This window comes from Suricata suricatta, chromosome 11 (assembly GCF_006229205.1).
Source record: "Suricata suricatta isolate VVHF042 chromosome 11, meerkat_22Aug2017_6uvM2_HiC, whole genome shotgun sequence".
Taxonomy (NCBI): Eukaryota; Metazoa; Chordata; class Mammalia; order Carnivora; family Herpestidae; genus Suricata; species Suricata suricatta.
In genome coordinates, this window is record NC_043710.1 from 50081826 (window position 1) to 50099568 (window position 17743).

The 17743-nt window shown below is 53.1% G+C and overlaps 3 protein-coding genes across 3 annotated transcripts in view; all 3 read left to right on the top strand.

Moving 5' to 3' along the window:
* DCHS1 (dachsous cadherin-related 1) overlaps window positions 1-9399 on the top strand; it is a 20855-nt gene extending 11456 nt beyond the window's left edge. Inside the window, 12 exon segments of the mRNA XM_029915240.1 lie at window positions 1-389; window positions 482-721; window positions 812-937; window positions 1550-1759; window positions 3000-3878; window positions 4003-4116; window positions 4294-4505; window positions 4594-4748; window positions 4943-5073; window positions 5189-5472; window positions 5865-6003; window positions 6323-9399. The exon segment at window positions 1-389 is cut by the window's left edge and continues 98 nt beyond it. Coding sequence (XP_029771100.1) covers window positions 1-389; window positions 482-721; window positions 812-937; window positions 1550-1759; window positions 3000-3878; window positions 4003-4116; window positions 4294-4505; window positions 4594-4748; window positions 4943-5073; window positions 5189-5472; window positions 5865-6003; window positions 6323-8934 — 5491 coding nt within the window. The 3' untranslated portion in view covers window positions 8935-9399.
* Window positions 9400-10118: 719 nt separating this feature from the next.
* TPP1 (tripeptidyl peptidase 1) lies at window positions 10119-17200 on the top strand. Its single transcript, XM_029914942.1, has 13 exons — window positions 10119-10190; window positions 10305-10376; window positions 10641-10780; window positions 12167-12317; window positions 12522-12649; window positions 12801-12979; window positions 13165-13363; window positions 13511-13699; window positions 13928-13997; window positions 14409-14529; window positions 14613-14771; window positions 14942-15067; window positions 15227-17200. The coding sequence occupies exons 1-13, from the start codon at window positions 10147-10149 to the stop codon at window positions 15365-15367; spliced, it is 1719 nt and encodes a 572-aa protein (XP_029770802.1). The 5' UTR covers window positions 10119-10146; the 3' UTR covers window positions 15368-17200.
* Window positions 17201-17689: 489 nt separating this feature from the next.
* The window catches only part of TAF10 (TATA-box binding protein associated factor 10), a 1450-nt gene continuing 1396 nt past the window's right edge, over window positions 17690-17743 (top strand). The window contains exon 1 of the mRNA XM_029914951.1: window positions 17690-17743. This exon is cut by the window's right edge and continues 220 nt beyond it. Within this exon, the coding sequence (XP_029770811.1) occupies window positions 17690-17743 (54 nt within the window).

Here is a 17743-nt window from a genome sequence, read left to right on the forward strand (position 1 = left end):
CAGCGACGTGCGCTACCGCCTGCTGCGCCAGGAGCCGCCAGTGCCAGCGCTGCGCTTGGACGCGCGCACCGGGGCGCTCAGCGCACCGCGAGGCCTGGACCGGGAGACCACACCGGCTCTGTTGCTGCTCGTGGAAGCCACCGACCGGCCCACCAACGCCAGCCGCCGCCGCGCAGCGCGCGTTTCTGCGCGCGTCTTTGTTACGGATGAGAATGACAACGCGCCGGTGTTCGCCTCTCCCTCACGTGTGCGCATCCCCGAGGATCAGCCGCCCGGGCCCGCCGCGCTGCACGTGGTAGCGCGGGACCCGGACCTGGGCGAGGCCGCACGCGTGTCCTATCGCCTGGCAGCTGGTGGGGACGGCTACTTCCGGCTTCACTCCAGCACCGGTGAGTTGGGCGCTGAAGTCGGGGTGAGGGAGGGTGCTGGTGTGGAAGGAGTGTTGCTGTTTGCTTCCAACCTGCTCTACCCGCTCACGTAGGAGCGCTGTCGGTAGTGCGATCCCTGGACCGAGAACAGCGAGCTGAGCACGTACTGACGGTAGTGGCCTCCGACCACGGCTCCCCTCCGCGCTCAGCCACGCAGCTCCTGACTGTTAGTGTCGCTGATGTTAACGATGAGGCACCCGCTTTCCAGCAGCAGGAGTACAGCGTCCTCTTGCGTGAGAACAGCCCGCCCGGCACGTCTCTGCTCACTTTGCGGGCATCTGACCCAGACCTGGGTAAGACCTGAGGGGATGAGTGAAGAGAGGTACATCAGGCAGGAAAGGGTGTATTTACCCGCTGACTTTCTTCCTTGCTACCCTTCTCAGGGGCCAATGGGCAAGTGACTTACGGAGGCATCTCTGGTGAAAGCTTCTCCCTGGACCCAGACACTGGAGTTCTCACAACTCTTCGGGCCCTGGACCGGGAAGAACAGGAGGAGATCAACTTAACAGGTACACAGTGACAGGACCCAAAAAGCCTGAGGTGTTAGAAACAGCCAGTGCTACAATGGGCAGAAGTGCCAAGCTACCTTCTAGAAGCTTCCACTTATTACAGCACAGCTCGTTATATTTTTGGATCATTTTGGGGAGATTGCAAGGTGATCTGACTTCCAGGCTGTCACCATTGTCCTCACAGAGAGTCTCAAATACATGTCACAGCTGTGCTCTTTAGGATTCCCTTAGATTATACTGTTGGCCATTTAACAGAGAACCCTATTGATTGTACCAGAGAGGTTAGGTGACTTGTGCAATCTAACACAGCTTGGAAGTGTAGAGCTGGGGCTTGAACACACATTTTTGATATCTCACTTAGTGCCTTTTTTGTCGCACTACTACTAATTCAAGATACATGCACCAAGTGTGGGAGATGGGAAGGAATAAAACATCTTCTTATATACTTATTTGTGCATGTACACGTCTAGGCACCCCTGTGCTTGTGGAGTGTGGAGAGATGGACATTTTCTGGCATATGTGCACCTGGTGAACATGTGTGAATGCTCTGTGGTATGGGTTTCCCCATGGGATAGGAGCTGGCTAGATCTCATTGATGTTGCTTCCCCACAGTGTATGCCCGGGACAGGGGCTCGCCTCCGCTCTTAACCCATGTCACAGTGCAAGTGGCCGTGGAGGATGAGAATGACCATACCCCAACCTTTGGGAGTGCCCACCTCTCCCTGGAAGTGCCTGAGGGCCAGGATCCCCAGACCCTCACTGTGCTGCGGGCCTCTGACCCAGATGTGGGAGCCAACGGGCAGCTGCAGTACCGCATCCTGGGTGAGAACTATCCACACCCACTCACCCAGTGCCCACTTGCCCATCTCTACTCCTTGTTGGCTTATGTCATCCACAGTGTCTGGGTTTCCTTTCCCTTCTCTTTGTCTTCTGCTTTTTCATTCATATATATATATGTGTTTCTGAGTATCTCATTCTATGCTTCTTCAGCTCTTTATCTCCCTCTGTGTCTCTGTCTTTATTTTCCTGTTTATTTTTTTCTTGTCTCTGTAGAGCACTTGTCCTCAAACTTTTTGCTCTCAGTAACCCTAAATATTCTTAATTTTTGAGAACCCTAAAGAGTTTTTGTGTGATACATTTATTGATACAATAATGTGATATAATATATATAAATATACATATGTAAATATACATTTATAATAAACACATTACATAACTAATTATTATGTTAGATATTTAAGTTGAGAACAATTTTATTTTTTATCATTTTTAAAAAGTTTATGTGCTTATTTTGGGGGGGAGGAAGAGCAGGGGAGAGGCAGAAAGAAAGGGAGAGACAGAATTCCCAGGAGACTCTGCACTGTCAGTGCAGAGGCTGATGCGGGGCTTGAACTCACGAACTGTGAGATCATGACCTGCGCCAAAATCAAGAGTCGGGTGCTTAACTGATTGAGCCACCCAGGCACCCCATTTCTTATTTTATTTCTTATTTTTTTGAGAAAATTTTTAAAATGCTATTGGAAGACAAGACAAGAATGCTTGCTATATTTCTGCATAGGCACAAAGAAATATTAGGAGTTCAAATAAGTTGCTGGACAGCAATAAGATTGCAAAAATTATAGCAGGTGTAACTAAAGGTAAGCCAGCAAAAATGGAATGAGTCTCTGAAAACACACGTTTATGTTCTAAACTCTTTTTTTATATTCTAGAAGACATAAGAATTCATAAGCACACATTCCATTAACTATCCAAGTGATGTCATTAACATGTCATGTAGTATCTGGATTCCACTGTACGTTTGTGATATACTAAGAATTAAAAAGGCATATAATGTGTTAGTATTGCTATGAAACTAGTTTTGATCTTATGTTTTCCCTGGAATCTCCGAACCACACTCTGAGAATGGTTGCTTTAGTGTGTCTTCCTTTATCTTCTGTGGTTGTCTTCTCTACCTTTCTCCCAGTTTCTCTCCCCACCACTCTGTCCCATTTGCTGTTGCCTGTACATCACCCTCATTCCTATGGGCTCACACATGTTTATGTGCACATGTACTTCTCTGCAGATGGGGACCCATCAGGAGCCTTCGTCCTAGACCTAGCTTCTGGGGAGTTTGGCACCATGAGGCCACTAGACCGAGAGGTGGAGCCAGCATTCCAGCTGCAGATAGAGGCCCGAGATGGAGGCCAGCCAGCTCTCAGTACCACTCTACTTGTGACAGTGACAGTGCTGGATGCCAATGATCATGCTCCAGCCTTCCCTGTGCCTGCCTACTCTGTGGAGGTGCCTGAGGATGCACCTGCAGGAACTCTGTTGCTGCAGTTACAGGCTCATGACCCTGATGCTGGGGCCAATGGCCGTGTGACTTACTACCTGGGGGCAGGTGCAGCAGGCGCCTTCCTGCTGGAGCCCAGCTCTGGGGAATTGCGCACAGCCACAGCTCTAGACAGAGAGCAGTGTCCCAGCTATGCCTTTTCTGTGAGTGCAGTGGATGGTGCAGCAGCTGGGCCCCTGAGCACCACAGTACCTGTCACCGTCACAGTGCGTGATGTCAATGACCATGCACCCACCTTCCCTACCAGTCCCCTAAGGCTGCGCCTGCCCCGCCCAGGCCCCAGCCTCAGACCTCCAACCCTGCCTCTGGCCACTCTTCGAGCTGAAGACCGTGATGCTGGTGCTAATGCCTCCATCCTATACCGGCTGGCAGGCACACCACCACCTGGCACCACTGTGGACTCTTACACTGGCGAAATACGTGTGGCCCGCTCCCCTGTAGCCCTGGGTCCCCGGGATCGTGTCCTCTTCATTGTGGCCACCGACCTTGGCCGTCCAGCTCGCTCTGCCACTGGTGTGGTCATTGTTGGGCTGCAGGGGGAGTCTGAACGTGGACCCCGCTTTCCTCGGGCTAGTAGTGAAGCCATGCTCCGTGAGAATGCACCTCCAGGTGGGTCCCCAACAATGTCTCCCAGCTTTGTATCCCTGGATGAGCTGGGATTACTTACCGAAAATGTCTCCTAAACTCCCTTAGTCTGGTGCTCACTGTCCAATCAATACCATCCTCTCTTCAGGAACGCCCATTGTCTCCCCCAAGGCTGTCCATGCAGGGGGCTCAAATGGACCAATCACCTACAGCATTCTCAGTGGGAATGAGAGAGGGACTTTCTCCATCCAGCCTAGTACAGGTAAGGGGCAGTAGCTCTCTGTGAGGGAACAGGCTCCTGGGGAAGCTCCTCTGGGCCCGAGAATGCTCTGGTTGAGAAGAGGCTGCCCTTGAGGAAGGGCCTCAGCAAGGCAGGCTCCAGGGCAAGCAAGGGCTATCCATGATGCTTTCTGCCCGCCCTCCCCTCAACCCCCCACAGGAGCCATCACAGTTCGCTCAGCAGAGGGGCTGGACTTCGAGGCAAGCCCACGACTGCGACTGGTGCTGCAAGCAGAGAGTGGGGGAGCCTTTGGTTTTTCTGTGCTGAGCCTAACCCTGCAAGACACCAATGACAATGCTCCCCGCTTCCTGCGGCCCCACTACGTGGCCTTCCTACCTGAGTCCAGACCCTTGGAGGGACCCCTGCTGCAGGTGTGGGGTGTGATGGGAAGACGGGGGGCAGGGCTGGCCGGACTTGTCTGTGGCCAGTTCAGCGCCAGTAGCCTCCTCCTCCCACCAGGTGGAGGCAGATGACCTGGACCAAGGGCCCAGTGGACAGATCTCTTATAGTCTGGCCGCACCCCAGCCAGCACGGGGATTGTTCCATGTAGACCCAGCCACGGGCACTATTACTACCACAGCCATCCTGGACCGTGAGATCTGGGCTGAAACACGGTAAAGCCTGGCTCTGTAGAACTCCAACACCCCATCCTGGGTTTGTCCAGTTTCAAGCCCTATCCTGAATCCCCCCCTCAATTCCTAGGCCACACCTGAGTCCCCCAGACCTCCAGCCTATTAGAGTCCTCCTAGCCCTGCCCAGGGTTCCCCCTCATCCCCAGGTCCCAATCTTGATTGTGCTCTGTGTCCAGGCTGGTACTGATGGCCACAGACAGAGGAAGCCCAGCCCTGGTGGGCTCAGCTACCCTGACGGTGATGGTCATCGACACCAATGATAATCGCCCCACCATCCCCCAGCCTTGGGAGCTCCGAGTGTCAGAAGGTGAGGGCTGGGTAAACTGAGAAGTATAAAGGGTGGTAGGGCAGCACTACACCCTACCCTGGGGCTCCAGGGGTTTCTGGGACCATTCCAGATACACATGTCTTATGTATTACAGATACGCTCTTGGGCTCAGAGATTGCACAGGTAACAGGGAATGATGTGGACTCAGGACCGGTGCTGTGGTATGTGCTGAGCCCATCTGGACTCCAGGATCCCTTCAGCATAGGTCGCTATGGAGGCCGCCTCTCACTCACAGGCCCTCTGGACTTTGAGCACCGTGACTGCTACCACCTGCAATTGCTGGCACATGACGGGCCTCACGAGGGCCATGCTAACCTCACAGTGTTTGTGGAGGATATCAATGACAATGCACCTGCCTTCTCACAGAGTCTCTACCAGGTATTGACGCCCCCAGATGTCCCCACACCTGGGCCCAGTGTTGTTCACGTTGGAAAGAAGTGACCTGGCTAGAAGTGTCTGAGCTGGGAGCGGCGGAGGAGGGTGGGGGGGTGGTTGAGCTGGATGTTGGAACTGACCTGAGGATGGAGCCCTGGGGATGGGGCGGGGTGGGGGGGTCCCGTCTCAAACCAGCTTTCCTGGGAACTGTGTCTAGGTACTTTATCCTGTGCTCAGAAATGGAGGAAGGTGAGCAGTTTGACTATTCAAACTATGGACTTCAAGCTGGCATGGATGCCAAGCAGGGCTCATGGGATCAGGCTCCAGAACATAGGCTGAGTGGACAGTAGGGCAGCTGGGAAGCTTGGCCTTAAACACTTGTCCTCACCCCTCAGGTGACACTTCTTGAACACACATCCCCAGGCAGTGCCATTTTCTCCGTCTCTGCCACTGACCGTGATTCAGGTGCCAATGGTCACATTTCCTACCACCTGGCTTCCCCTGCTGAGGGCTTCAGTGTTGACCCCAACAATGGTACGTCCTTCCCGGAATCTGACCCCTTATCTTTGACCGTGATGGGCTATATTTTGACCTCATTCTTAGAATTTCTTGCCTAAATTCTTAACTCCTGGATTTCTGACCCAGGGAGAAAATTTTTCCCTCCTTAGTCTCTATTTTAAACCCTGTCCTGACTGCATGTCTAGAAGCCACTCCATAAACTCCCAGCACAGGTCATTCCCTAGAGTCTGACTTTCAAGGCCCTATCCTAGGCCTAAGACCCAAGGCATCAACCCTCTGCTCACCTGTGGGCTCTGCTGAATGCATATTTCTCTCCATTCCCTTCTCATCTCAGGGACCTTGTTCACAACAGTGGAAGCAGTGGCCTTGGGCCAGGAGGGGCCAGGAGTGGTAGACGTGGTGCTGGAAGCACGAGATCATGGAATTCCAGGCCGGGCAGCACGAGCCACAGTGCATGTGCAGCTGCAGGACCAGAATGACCACACCCCTAGCTTCACATTGCCACACTACCGTGTGGCTGTGACTGAGGATCTGCCTCCTGGTTCCACCCTGCTCACCTTGGAGGCCACAGATGCTGACGGAAGCCGCACCCATGCCACCGTGGACTATAGCATAGTCAGTGGCAACCGGGGCCGAGTTTTCCAGCTGGAACCCCGGTTGGCTGAGACTGGGGAAGGTGGTGGACTAGGTCCCCGGGCACTGGGCTGCCTGGTGTTGCTTGAGCCTTTAGACTTTGAAAGCCTAACCCAGTACAACTTAACTGTGGCTGCAGCTGACCGGGGCCAGCCACCTCGTAGTTCAGCTGTGCCCGTCACTGTCACTGTGCTGGATGTCAATGACAACCCACCTGTCTTCACTCGAGCATCCTACCGCATAGCAGTTCCTGAGGACACACCTGTTGGAGCCGAACTGCTGCATGTGGAGGCCTCTGACGCTGACCCAGGTCCTCATGGCCTCGTGCGTTTCACGCTCAGCTCAGGTGACCCTTCTGGGCAATTTGAGCTGGATGAGAGTTCAGGTGCCTTGCGACTCGCCCGCCCCTTGGACTGTGAGACCCAGGCTCGACATCAGCTTGTAGTGCAGGCTGCTGACCCTGCTGGGGCACACTTTGCTCTGGCACCAGTGACCATCGAAGTCCAAGATGTGAATGACCATGGCCCAGTCTTCCCTTTGAGCTTGCTCAGCACCAGCCTGGCAGAGAACCAGCCTCCAGGAACTCTGGTGACCACTCTGCATGCAATTGATGGGGATGCTGGGGCTTTCGGGAGGCTCCACTACAGCTTGTTGGAGGCTGGGCCAGGGCCTGAGGGCCGTGAGGCATTTGCACTGAACAGCTCAACAGGAGAGCTGCGGGCACGAGTGACCTTCGACTATGAACACACGGGAAGCTTCCAGCTGCTGGTGGGTGCTGCTGACGCTGGGAATCTCTCAGCTTCGGTCACTGTGTCAGTGCTGGTGACAGGAGAGGATGAGTATGACCCGGTATTCCTGGCTCCAGCCTTTCACTTCCAGGTGCCAGAAGGTGCCCGGCGTGGCTACAGCTTGGGTCATGTGCAGGCCACAGATGAGGATGGAGGGGCTGATGGCCTGGTGCTCTATTCCCTTGCCACCTCTTCCCCCTATTTTGGTATCAACCAGACTACAGGTGCCCTCTACCTTCGAGTGGACAGTCGGGCACCAGGCAGTGGGACGACCACTTCTGGGAGTGGAGGCCGGACACGACGTGAGGCACCACGGGAGTTGAGGCTGGAGGTGGTGGCACGCGGGCCTCTGCCTGGTTCCCGGAGTGCCACGGTACCTGTGACCGTGGATATCACCCACACCGCACTGGGTCTGGCACCTGACCTCAACCTGCTATTGGTGGGGGCTGTGGCAGCCTCCCTGGGAGTTGTGGTGGTGCTTGCACTAGCAGCCCTGGTCCTAGGGCTGGTGCGGGCCCGTAGCCGCAAGGCTGAGGCAGCACCTGGTCCAATGTCACAGGCAGCTCCCCTGGCCAGTGGCTCTCTGCAGAAGCTAGGCCGAGAACCACCCAGCCCACCACCCTCAGAGCACCTCTATCACCAGACTCTCCCAAGCTATGGTGGGCCAGGAGCTGGAGGACCTTACCCCCGTGGTGGCTCCCTGGACCCTTCACACTCAAGTGGCAGAGGCTCAGCAGAGGCTGCAGAGGATGATGAGATCCGCATGATAAATGAATTCCCACGTGTGGCCAGTGTGGCTTCTTCCTTAGCTGCCCGTGGCCCCGATTCAGGCATCCAGCAGGATGCAGATGGGCTGAGTGACACATCCTGTGAGCCACCTGCCCCTGATACCTGGTATAAGGGCCGCAAGGCAGGGCTGCTGCTGCCAGGTGCAGGAGCCACTCTGTACCGAGAAGAGGGCCCACCAGCCACTGCCACAGCCTTCCTGGGGGGCTGCGGCCTGAGCCCGGCACCCACCGGGGACTATGGGTTCCCAGCAGATGGCAAGCCATGTGTGGCAGGTGCACTGACAGCCATTGTGGCTGGTGAGGAGGAGCTTCGTGGCAGCTATAACTGGGACTACCTGCTGAGCTGGTGCCCTCAGTTCCAGCCGCTGGCCAGTGTCTTCACAGAGATTGCCCGGCTCAAGGATGAAGCTCGGCCATGTCCCCCGGCTCCCCGTATTGACCCACCACCCCTCATCACTGCTGTGGCCCACCCAGGAGCCAAGTCTGTGCCCCCTAAGCCAGCCAGCACGGCTGCAACCCGGGCCATCTTCCCACCAGCCTCTCACCGCTCTCCTATCAGCCACGAAGGCTCCCTGTCCTCAGCTGCCATGTCCCCCAGCTTCTCACCTTCACTGTCTCCTCTGGCTGCTCGCTCACCCGTTGTCTCGCCATTTGGGGTGGCCCAGGGCCCCTCAGCCTCAGCACTCAGCCAAGAGTCTGGCTTGGAGCCACCTGATGACACAGAGCTGCACATCTAGCTGTGGCCCAGGCTGGGCCCCGACCTGGGATGCGCACAGTGTCCCCAATGCAGGCCCCATCTGAGCCTGCCCTGGGCAGCCTCGGACCATGATTGGCCACAGGGGAGGCCAACTCCCCATCCTAAACTCCTCCAGTGGCGGCAGGTCCCACATCTCACCCTGGCCCCATCAGAGCACCAGTGCTACAGAGGCCCTGTTCGGCACTGACCAGGGCCAGGTCCAACGTGGGGAGAAATATGAAGGAGGCAGCAGCCCTGGGTTCTCCTCAGCGAGGGCTTCCTGCCTTGTGCCAGCACCTTGAGGTGGAGCTGAGACTTTATTTATTGGGGGGTAGGGAGGATGGGGGGAGGTCCCTCCAACCTGTTTGGGCCCAGCTCCTTTGGGTTCTAATGACACCCCTGCCCCTGCCCAGAACCAAGTGCCAATTCTCACTCTGGAGCCTTAATAAACTGCAGTTTGTATCCAGTGTCCGGCTGTACTCTTTGGGGGCTGTCAGGATTGGGGATGATTACAAGGCACTCGATACATTGTGAACACCTCAGGAGGCACAGAAGGGTATTGGACATAGGGGTATCTGGGGTGGGGATGACACTGGGAGCTGGGGCCTAGCCTGAGACTGACTATCACATCTCTGCACTTGGCCTTTCCCTCTAACAAGGGCTGGAGGTCAGGGAGATGTGGCAGTGACCTAGAGAGGGATTGGCTGGATGGGGAGAGATCTTGGGGATGACTAGCTTTAGGCCTGAGGCCCCAAATGTATTAAGAGCTCATGTTTGTTGAACCTTTTCCACATCAGGCTCCGCTGAGCAGTGTGCCTGCTTTATTGCTGTGAATTTTCACTGCAACCTTATGAGACAGAGCACCATAGGATAGCTTTCATATTCTAAATGAAGCCCACGCTCCTAGAGATTGGGTGGCTTTCCTGATACCATATAGCTAAGCAGGAACCCCCGTCTGTAGGTCTGTGCACCCCAGAGGGCCTCTCTTCAGTACTGCCCTCGACCCCATGGTGAGTGCTGACTGGACTCTGGCAGCTGCAGGGAGCCCTGGACTGAACCCAGTGGTCATTGGGCCACGGAGGAAGGATCCTGGTGGCAGCCCCTCCCATTCCCCAACATTCAGGACCACCCATTTGAGGGAGGAGCCAGTACCGTCATTAGTTTCTAGGCAGATGCCTGGCGGTGGAATATTAGAGCTCATGTGATCTGTCACATGACAGCGGACCTCCAGAAAGGCAGCATGAGACTCCGATCCTGGTGAGAATTAGGGGGCCCTGGGAGGAGGGGATCATGTTGGAAGAAGTATGTGTTGGAGGGTGGGAACACAGTGTCAGTCCAGCTCCTGCTGAAACCCACCTGTCACCTCTGCAGCTTCCTAGGGCTCCTTGCCCTCTTTGTTGCTGGCAAATGCAGTTACAGCCCAGAACCTGACCAGCAACGGACGTAAGTTGACTTAGCACAGACCGTCCCCCTCCCTATGCCCTCTTCTGCGCCCACTGTCTGGGTCCCAGCCTCCCTCAACCCCTTACTAGCTCCTGGTATCCACTGCAAAGTCTTATCCCCAGTTGCCAGGCTCAGTCCCTGATCATTCACTTCCTATGAGGCATTTCTGCCCCTGGGGTTCCTACCCCAAGTCTCAGCCTCTAATCCTGAACCTTCCTTCCCCCCCACTAATGAAGACCATGTTCCTGACTCTTGACCCTGCAGGTTGCCCCCGGGCTGGGTGTCCCTGGGCCGTGTAGACTCGGAGGAAGAGCTGAGTCTCACTTTTGCCCTGAGACAGCAGAACGTGGGAAGATTATCCGAGCTGGTGCAGGCTGTGTCAGATCCTGGCTCTCCTCGTTACGGTGCCTACTGGGACTGGGGCTGGGATGTGGGATGCAACAGAGGGACCCAAGGCTGGGCTGAGTGTGGGATGGTGCATATAATGTCAGAGTCATTCTCTGGGTGCCTGGGAAGATGGTGATATAGGGCAATTGAATATCAGTGGCTCTCGCTGAAAATTTTCTGACTTAAAAAAATGTGAACTGGAACTAAACTGTCCAAAACTCACTCAAATTCTTTCCCCCAAAATTTTCCACTTGTGTTTGTCAGGCTAGAAATCTGAAAATTAAGAACACTTAAGATCTGATCACTGTGTGATCAAATCTGTATTCCGATTCTGACTCTACGACTTAGCAGCTACCAGACAGATGAGGAAGTTGTATGCAGTACAGATACTCAACTCAAATTCCTTACCCACTCTCACATCCATGCTCATTTCCTCCTCCAGTCAGATTCGAAGGCTGTCAGTTCAGCTCTGAAAGAGCCTCGTCCACTTTTTACCACTGCTTGTTACCGCCAATTCATTTGTTTATTCTTGCACCCAGACTGCTGCCCAGTCCCCTGAGCGGTCTGCTGTCTCTTCTCCTCCACCCCACTACCCACCATGCTCCCTACTCTGCTCAAAAAGAGTGTTCTGCTCCAATGGTCATGCTGGATAGTGTCCCCCTCACCATGAAGCCCTTCATGGTGGGGGCAGGGGGAAGGAGTGGTGTGTTTGTGAAGGGGCAATCTCAGATTTACCCTGGAGCTATGTGCCCAGTGCCATGCAGGAAAATAGTGACTCACCATCATGTTAAGCTTAAAATCAATAAGTATGAAGACTGGAACTAAATTAGGTGTCATCTTATAATTGGTTCTGAAAGCTTTGAAAACTTTTATTGGAAATAAACTTAAAATAGAAATTTTCAATTTCTTTTTTTTTTTTTTTTGAGTCAGTGCGAGCAGGGGAGGGTCAGAGGGAGAGGGAGACACAGAATCCAAAGCAGGCTCCAGGCTCTGAGCTGTCAGTACAGAGCCCGATGCAGGGCTCGAACCCATGAACCGTGAGATCATGACCTGAGCCGAAGCCAGACGCTCAACCAACTGAGCCACTCAGGTGCCCCGGAAATTTTCAATTTCTTATCCTCATTTGTTGGTCATGATCGTGGCAATGTATGTTCTGATGCAGCATTTGCAAACTTCTGACCTTTAGGGTAAATCCATATTTCTGGCCATGACATCCCAAGTCTCCCTAGCTTTTTCTTCCCCTGGCTCCCAAATATAGCTTGCACCTGCACAGCATGTCTTTTTGCTAGAAAGTTCTCACCTGTCCCTCAAGGCCCTGATCCAGTGTCTCCTGATTGAAGTCCAAAAAGGGCAACTTGGAAAAGCAATGAATGAAGGCAAGATCCTCTACTGAATCTCTGCAGGAAAATACCTGACCCTAGAGGATGTGACTGAACTGGTCCGGCCATCACCACTGACCTTCCACACAGTCCAAAAATGGCTCTTGGCAGCTGGAGCCCGGAACTGCCACTCAGTGATCACACAGGACTTTCTGACTTGCTGGTTGAGTGTCCGGTGAGAGGGAATGATTGTCCCACAGAGGGTGCCAATCATCCCATCAGGGAGACACATCACCCCAATGGGAGAGAACTGAGCCTGGTGTGGGGTGGGTACTTGTGGGTGAGAGCTAACACACGGGGAGACAACGACGAACAGTGATGCTCAGGCAGCCTCCTCTGCTCTGGTCATGCTTTCTGACCTCTGCTCTCTGACCTCCAGACAGGCAGAACTGCTGCTCTCTGGGGCTGAGTTTCATCGCTATGTGGGGGGACCTGGAGAGATCCATGTTATAAGGTCCCCACGTCCATACCAGCTCCCGAAGGCCTTGGCCCCTCATGTGGACTTTGGTAACACCCAGTGGGGCTGGTGGGGGTTGAAGTAGGTAGAGCCAGGGGCTGGAAAAGTTTAGGTGCCATGGGAGGCTTGGGGTGGTGTCAGTGATAATGTGGGGGCTGGAGTCTAAAAGGTCTCCTCCTCAAAGTTGACTCCTCCTCACAGTTGGGGGGCTGCACCGCTTTCCTCCCACATCATCCCTGAGGCAACGTCCTGAGCCACAAACATCAGGGACTGCTGGTCTGCACTTTGGGGTGACCCCATCTGTGATTCGTCAGCGATACAACTTGACAGCACAAGATGTGGGCTCTGGCACAACCAACAACAGTCAAGCCTGTGCCCAGGTGAGCTGTGCAGAGAGCTCCAGGAACCTCACACCCTGCCCAAGGTGCCTCCCCAGCATGGGGCTTGGTCTCTGATTCCACTTTGGGTTCTCACCCGCTATCCCGTGATTTGGAACAATGTCCCCTGCCCTGACTTTGGGGCTGCATCCTCTGATCCATAATATCTGCTCTGACTCCCCTTGTAGTTTCTGGAGCAGTATTTCCATGACTCAGACCTGGCTGAGTTCATGCGCCTCTTTGGTGGGAACTTTGCACACCAAGCATCAGTAGCCCGTGTGGTTGGACAACAGGGCCGGGGCCGGGCTGGGATCGAGGCCAGTCTAGATGTGGAGTACCTGATGAGTGCCGGCGCCAACATCTCCACCTGGGTCTACAGTAGCCCTGGTACTGCCAAGGGGACTGGTTGGTGAGAAGGGGGGTGGTGGGAAGTGTTGATCACTACTCCCTCAAGGGAATCCCATGAACCAGAGAGAGATCCTGACAACCTCCCAAATGACTGCCCTTGTGCTCTCCCACACCTCCCAAATCCAGGCCGGCATGAGTCACAGGAGCCCTTCCTGGAGTGGCTTCTGGTGCTCAGTAATGAGTCAGCCCTACCACATGTGCACACCGTGAGCTATGGAGATGATGAGGACTCTCTCAGCAGCGCCTACATCCAACGGGTCAACACCGAGTTCATGAAGGCTGCTGCTCGGGGTCTCACCCTGCTCTTTGCATCAGGTGACCTACTCTAAACGTAGACCCTACCTCAACCCAGGAATTTTGACCCCACAGGGACTCTTGTGATCTCTCACTTATAATCTGAATTCAACAGGGACCACTGATCTGACCTCTAAACACTGATCTCTTGCAGTAATAACAAACTCTTTACTTTCTTCTCTGACATCTGAACCCACATACCAAGCTCTGACCAATTAATCTGAGTGCTAAACTTGGTCTTTCTCCCAGGTGACAGTGGGGCTGGGTGTTGGTTTGTCTCTGGAAGATACCAGTTCCGTCCCAGCTTCCCTGCCTCTAGGTAAGCACTCCAGCCCACCACTTACCTGTGACCACCAATCTTCCATCTATGGTTCATGATCTGGAACCTTTGTCTTGGCCTCACCAGGTGCTCCTGTAGCTCAGCTCTCAGTTCTTCTTCCTATAGGTCTAGGTCCTATGGCTCCTAAGTAGGAAACAGGTCCCAGTATTCCTCTTCCTCAGTTCCAAAGCATTTTAGTAGACGATTTGGTGAATGTGCTGTAGAAAACAGTGTGCACTGTCACCTCAGTCCATGACTTGAGGGCGCAAAACCTTTTAGTCTTCCCCATGTACATGCCTCCCACCAGAGTCCAGCACCTGTAGCAAGACCCAGCCCATACTTACCCATCTCCACACATTTTGGAAGTCCCCTGGGGACCCCTACAAACTGAGTGCTGTTGTCTACTCTCAGCCCCTATGTCACCACGGTGGGAGGCACATCCTTCCAGAATCCATTCAGAGTCACAAATGAGATCGTTGACTATATCAGTGGTGGTGGCTTCAGCAATGTGTTCCCTCAGCCTTCATACCAGGTGTGTATGCGTATTTGTGTGGATGGATGGGTGGGAGGGAGCCTCAGTTCAGCAAACAATACTCACTCAACAATACCTTTCAGGAGGAAGCTGTAGCCCAGTTCCTGAGTTCCAGTCCTCACTTACCACCATCCAGTTACTTTAATGCCAGTGGCCGTGCCTACCCAGATGTGGCTGCACTCTCTGATGGCTACTGGGTGGTGAGCAACAGCGTGCCCATTCCATGGGTGTCTGGCACCTCGGTAAGAATCAGCCTGGCTCCAAACCACCATTCAGGAACCATCCTCACTTTCTACGAAGACCTTGGACCCAGAACCCCGACTCTGCAGAGACTCTTGCACCCAGAACCTTAGACTCCCCAAATCCAATCCCTCAGAACCCCTAACCTCTATTCCCACCCTCACTCTTGCAGGCCTCTACTCCAGTGTTTGGTGGGCTACTATCCCTGATAAATGAACACAGAATCCTCAGTGGCCGCCCCCCTCTTGGCTTTCTCAACCCAAGGCTCTATAAGCAGCGTGGAGCAGGACTCTTTGATGTAAGTATGTAAGGGAAGAGTGTGGACATTTTTATGAATATGCGGAGTGCAAAGATGAACTTGAGGGCTGTTCTGATGGGGTTCTGAAATGTGAATATAAGGTAAGGGGCTTAGTACTGGTACGAGCAGGCCAAGATCTGATGCCCACCTTCTCCCTAGGTAACCCGTGGCTGCCATGAATCCTGCCTGAATGAAGAGGTGCAGGGTCAGGGTTTCTGCTCTGGCCCTGGCTGGGATCCTGTGACAGGCTGGGGAACACCCAACTTCCCAGCTCTGCTGAAGACATTAATCAACCCTTGACTTCCCCTGCCCCACAGCTGGTGGCTCGGTCCTTTATTCTGCACTGTTGGAAGCCCTGCTGAACCATCAACCATTGACTGCTGCAGACAGTTTATGTCCTTAACCCTGAAATGCTCTGAGCTTGACTTGACTCCCAACCTTACCTTGCTCCATCACGCTCAGGTCTCCCTACCCCTGCCTCATGTTCCTCTTAAGACACTATTACCAGTACTGTTATAACCTACCCCACCCAAACTCCCCTCCTCTTTCTTCTTTTTCCAACCAAGCTTTTTCAAACAGTTGTCCTTGCTCTCTTTGTACACTTTAACTTTATGTTTCTCAGTTCACTGCAATGAGGCATAGGCTCTCACTTTTACACTTTTTCCTCCCCTGGCAATGACAAACAATGGTTATCCTGCTGCTTCATCCAGTGCACACTTCCCAGTCTTTGCTTTATGGGCTCTCTGTCATAGCTGTCCACTTTTCTTCTTTAGACTTCAGGGCTTAACTTCTTTTCTGACCATTCCCACCTCACCTTTGACTCTCCCTCTTTGCCTTTCTCCTCTTCCTCACTGAATGTTGGTGTACTTCATTGCTTCATCTTTAGTCTTTTGCTCTTCTCGCTCTACCCAGTGGTCCCTGGAACAAACCAATCACCTAGTATCCACAGCTATCACCATCTCACAAAACCAGACTTTATATCTGACAGTGATTGATACCTCAGTGCAAGTTGTATAATACTCAATACTTCATCTCCCTTCTTTCTCAATTCCAGACTGTTCTCTTGTGTTCCTTCTTGGTAAATGATACTACGCTTCTTCCAACCAGGCCAGAAACCTAAGTGTTATCCTAGACTTCCATTTCCTTCACCTCCTCCTCCCTATTACCACTGTCAATCAATAACCTCTAATATATATCTTTAGTAAGCCACAAATCCTGCCAGTTCTATTTCCTAACTATATCTAGAATTCTTCTTTTCTCCATTTCCATTGCTATTACATTAGCTTAGAGCCATATTCTCTCCCCTCTGAATCGTTGGGTGACCCTTGCAAAAAGTGTCCTTACTTCCTGCCCATTCATGGTCCATCAAACCATTTTCCCAGATTAAAATGCAAATCCCAATAGGTCATTTACTTAAGACTGACCCTTCAAAGGTTACTGATTAAATTCCAGCTTTTTGCTGTGACTCACAAACCTGAGCCTTTCCTTGCTATTTGTTCTTAGGTAACAAATTGTTTACCCTTCTTGCTCTTCCTGCCCTTCCCTTGCCCCACTTTCACTTTTGTTCAAGATATTCTGTACCCTAAACATGAACCCTGACTCCCTTTGCCTGATTGGTTTCCAGGATTCTTTTAAGACTCAGCTCAGAAGTCATCTCCTCCTGTGAACCTTTTGGCTCTCTAAAGTTAGTTGATTTTGGTATAGCAGAGAAATTTTAGCTTTTTTCAAACCAAATATATTTGATTCTTGGTTCTGATGTAGACTACCAGAGAGCTTTGGGCAAGTAAGTTCTTCCCCCTGAATCTTTCCTTTAGTCTGTTAAGTGGGGATATCAGTATTTGCCTCTCACAATAATCAGGGAATAATTAAGTGGAATAAAGTTGATAGAGTGCCTGACACAAGAAGTAGGCAGCAGATGTTAGTGCCCTTCCTCCTTCGCACCGCATACTATGTCTACCTCTAGTATTGTAACTCCAACATAGTATTGAAAATGCTTGTTTACCTGTTTGCTTCCCTTTCCAAGACTGTTGGTGCCTAGAGGACTAGAACCTTGTCCCGCTTAACTTTGTATTTCCAGGCCCTAGCTCAGTTTTGGCAATTTGGAATTAAATAAACGTTTCGTTGAAAACCCCACCCTCACTCCCTGTGATTTTGCATATGTGATTTACTCAAGCTTAAGTATTTCCCTCCCCATCTACAGCAGCAATGTGCGCTCTCCTGCTGCCCTCACTTCTCTGGGCAGCTGGAGGGGAGTGGGGCTTGCTTTCCGACCCCGTAAAGGGCTGAGTAAGGGAACTAGAAAGGATGCAGACTGGCAGGCAACTGGTGGGCAAGGGGTGTCCCAAAGCAGTCTTTAAGCGCCAGGTTGTAAGAGTGGTCCCAGACCTGCAGAAGAGCGTCCTCCCATACACGGTTCCTATCTCTACGAGTAAAGCTGGGTGGGAAGTAACCTGTCCGCGCCATCTCGCCGCCTGACTGACAACTAATAAGCAGGAGGCCCAGGAGACAGAAAACATGGCGCGGGAGGGGCGAGGCGCGGGGCGTATGACGTCACCCCCTGCTGTGTGCGTCACGTGAGCGGAAGCGGAAGCGGCTCTGTTCGCCGCCTCTCCCACCGGCCCGATGAGCTGCAGCGGCTCCGGCGCGGACCCCGAGGCGGCGCCGGGCTCCGCAGCC

What these genes read in the sequence shown, in the direction of transcription:
- TPP1 (XM_029914942.1), top strand. Translation starts at nt 10,147, where the DNA reads ATGACAGCGGACCTCCAGAAAGGCAGCATGAGACTCCGATCCTG. An exon ending in ACTTGCTGGTTGAGTGTCCG is followed by an intron (nt 12,318 to 12,521) that starts GTGAGAGGGAAT and finishes TCTGACCTCCAG; the next exon opens with ACAGGCAGAACTGCTGCTCT. An exon ending in GGCCCCTCATGTGGACTTTG is followed by an intron (nt 12,650 to 12,800) that starts GTAACACCCAGT and finishes TCCTCCTCACAG; the next exon opens with TTGGGGGGCTGCACCGCTTT.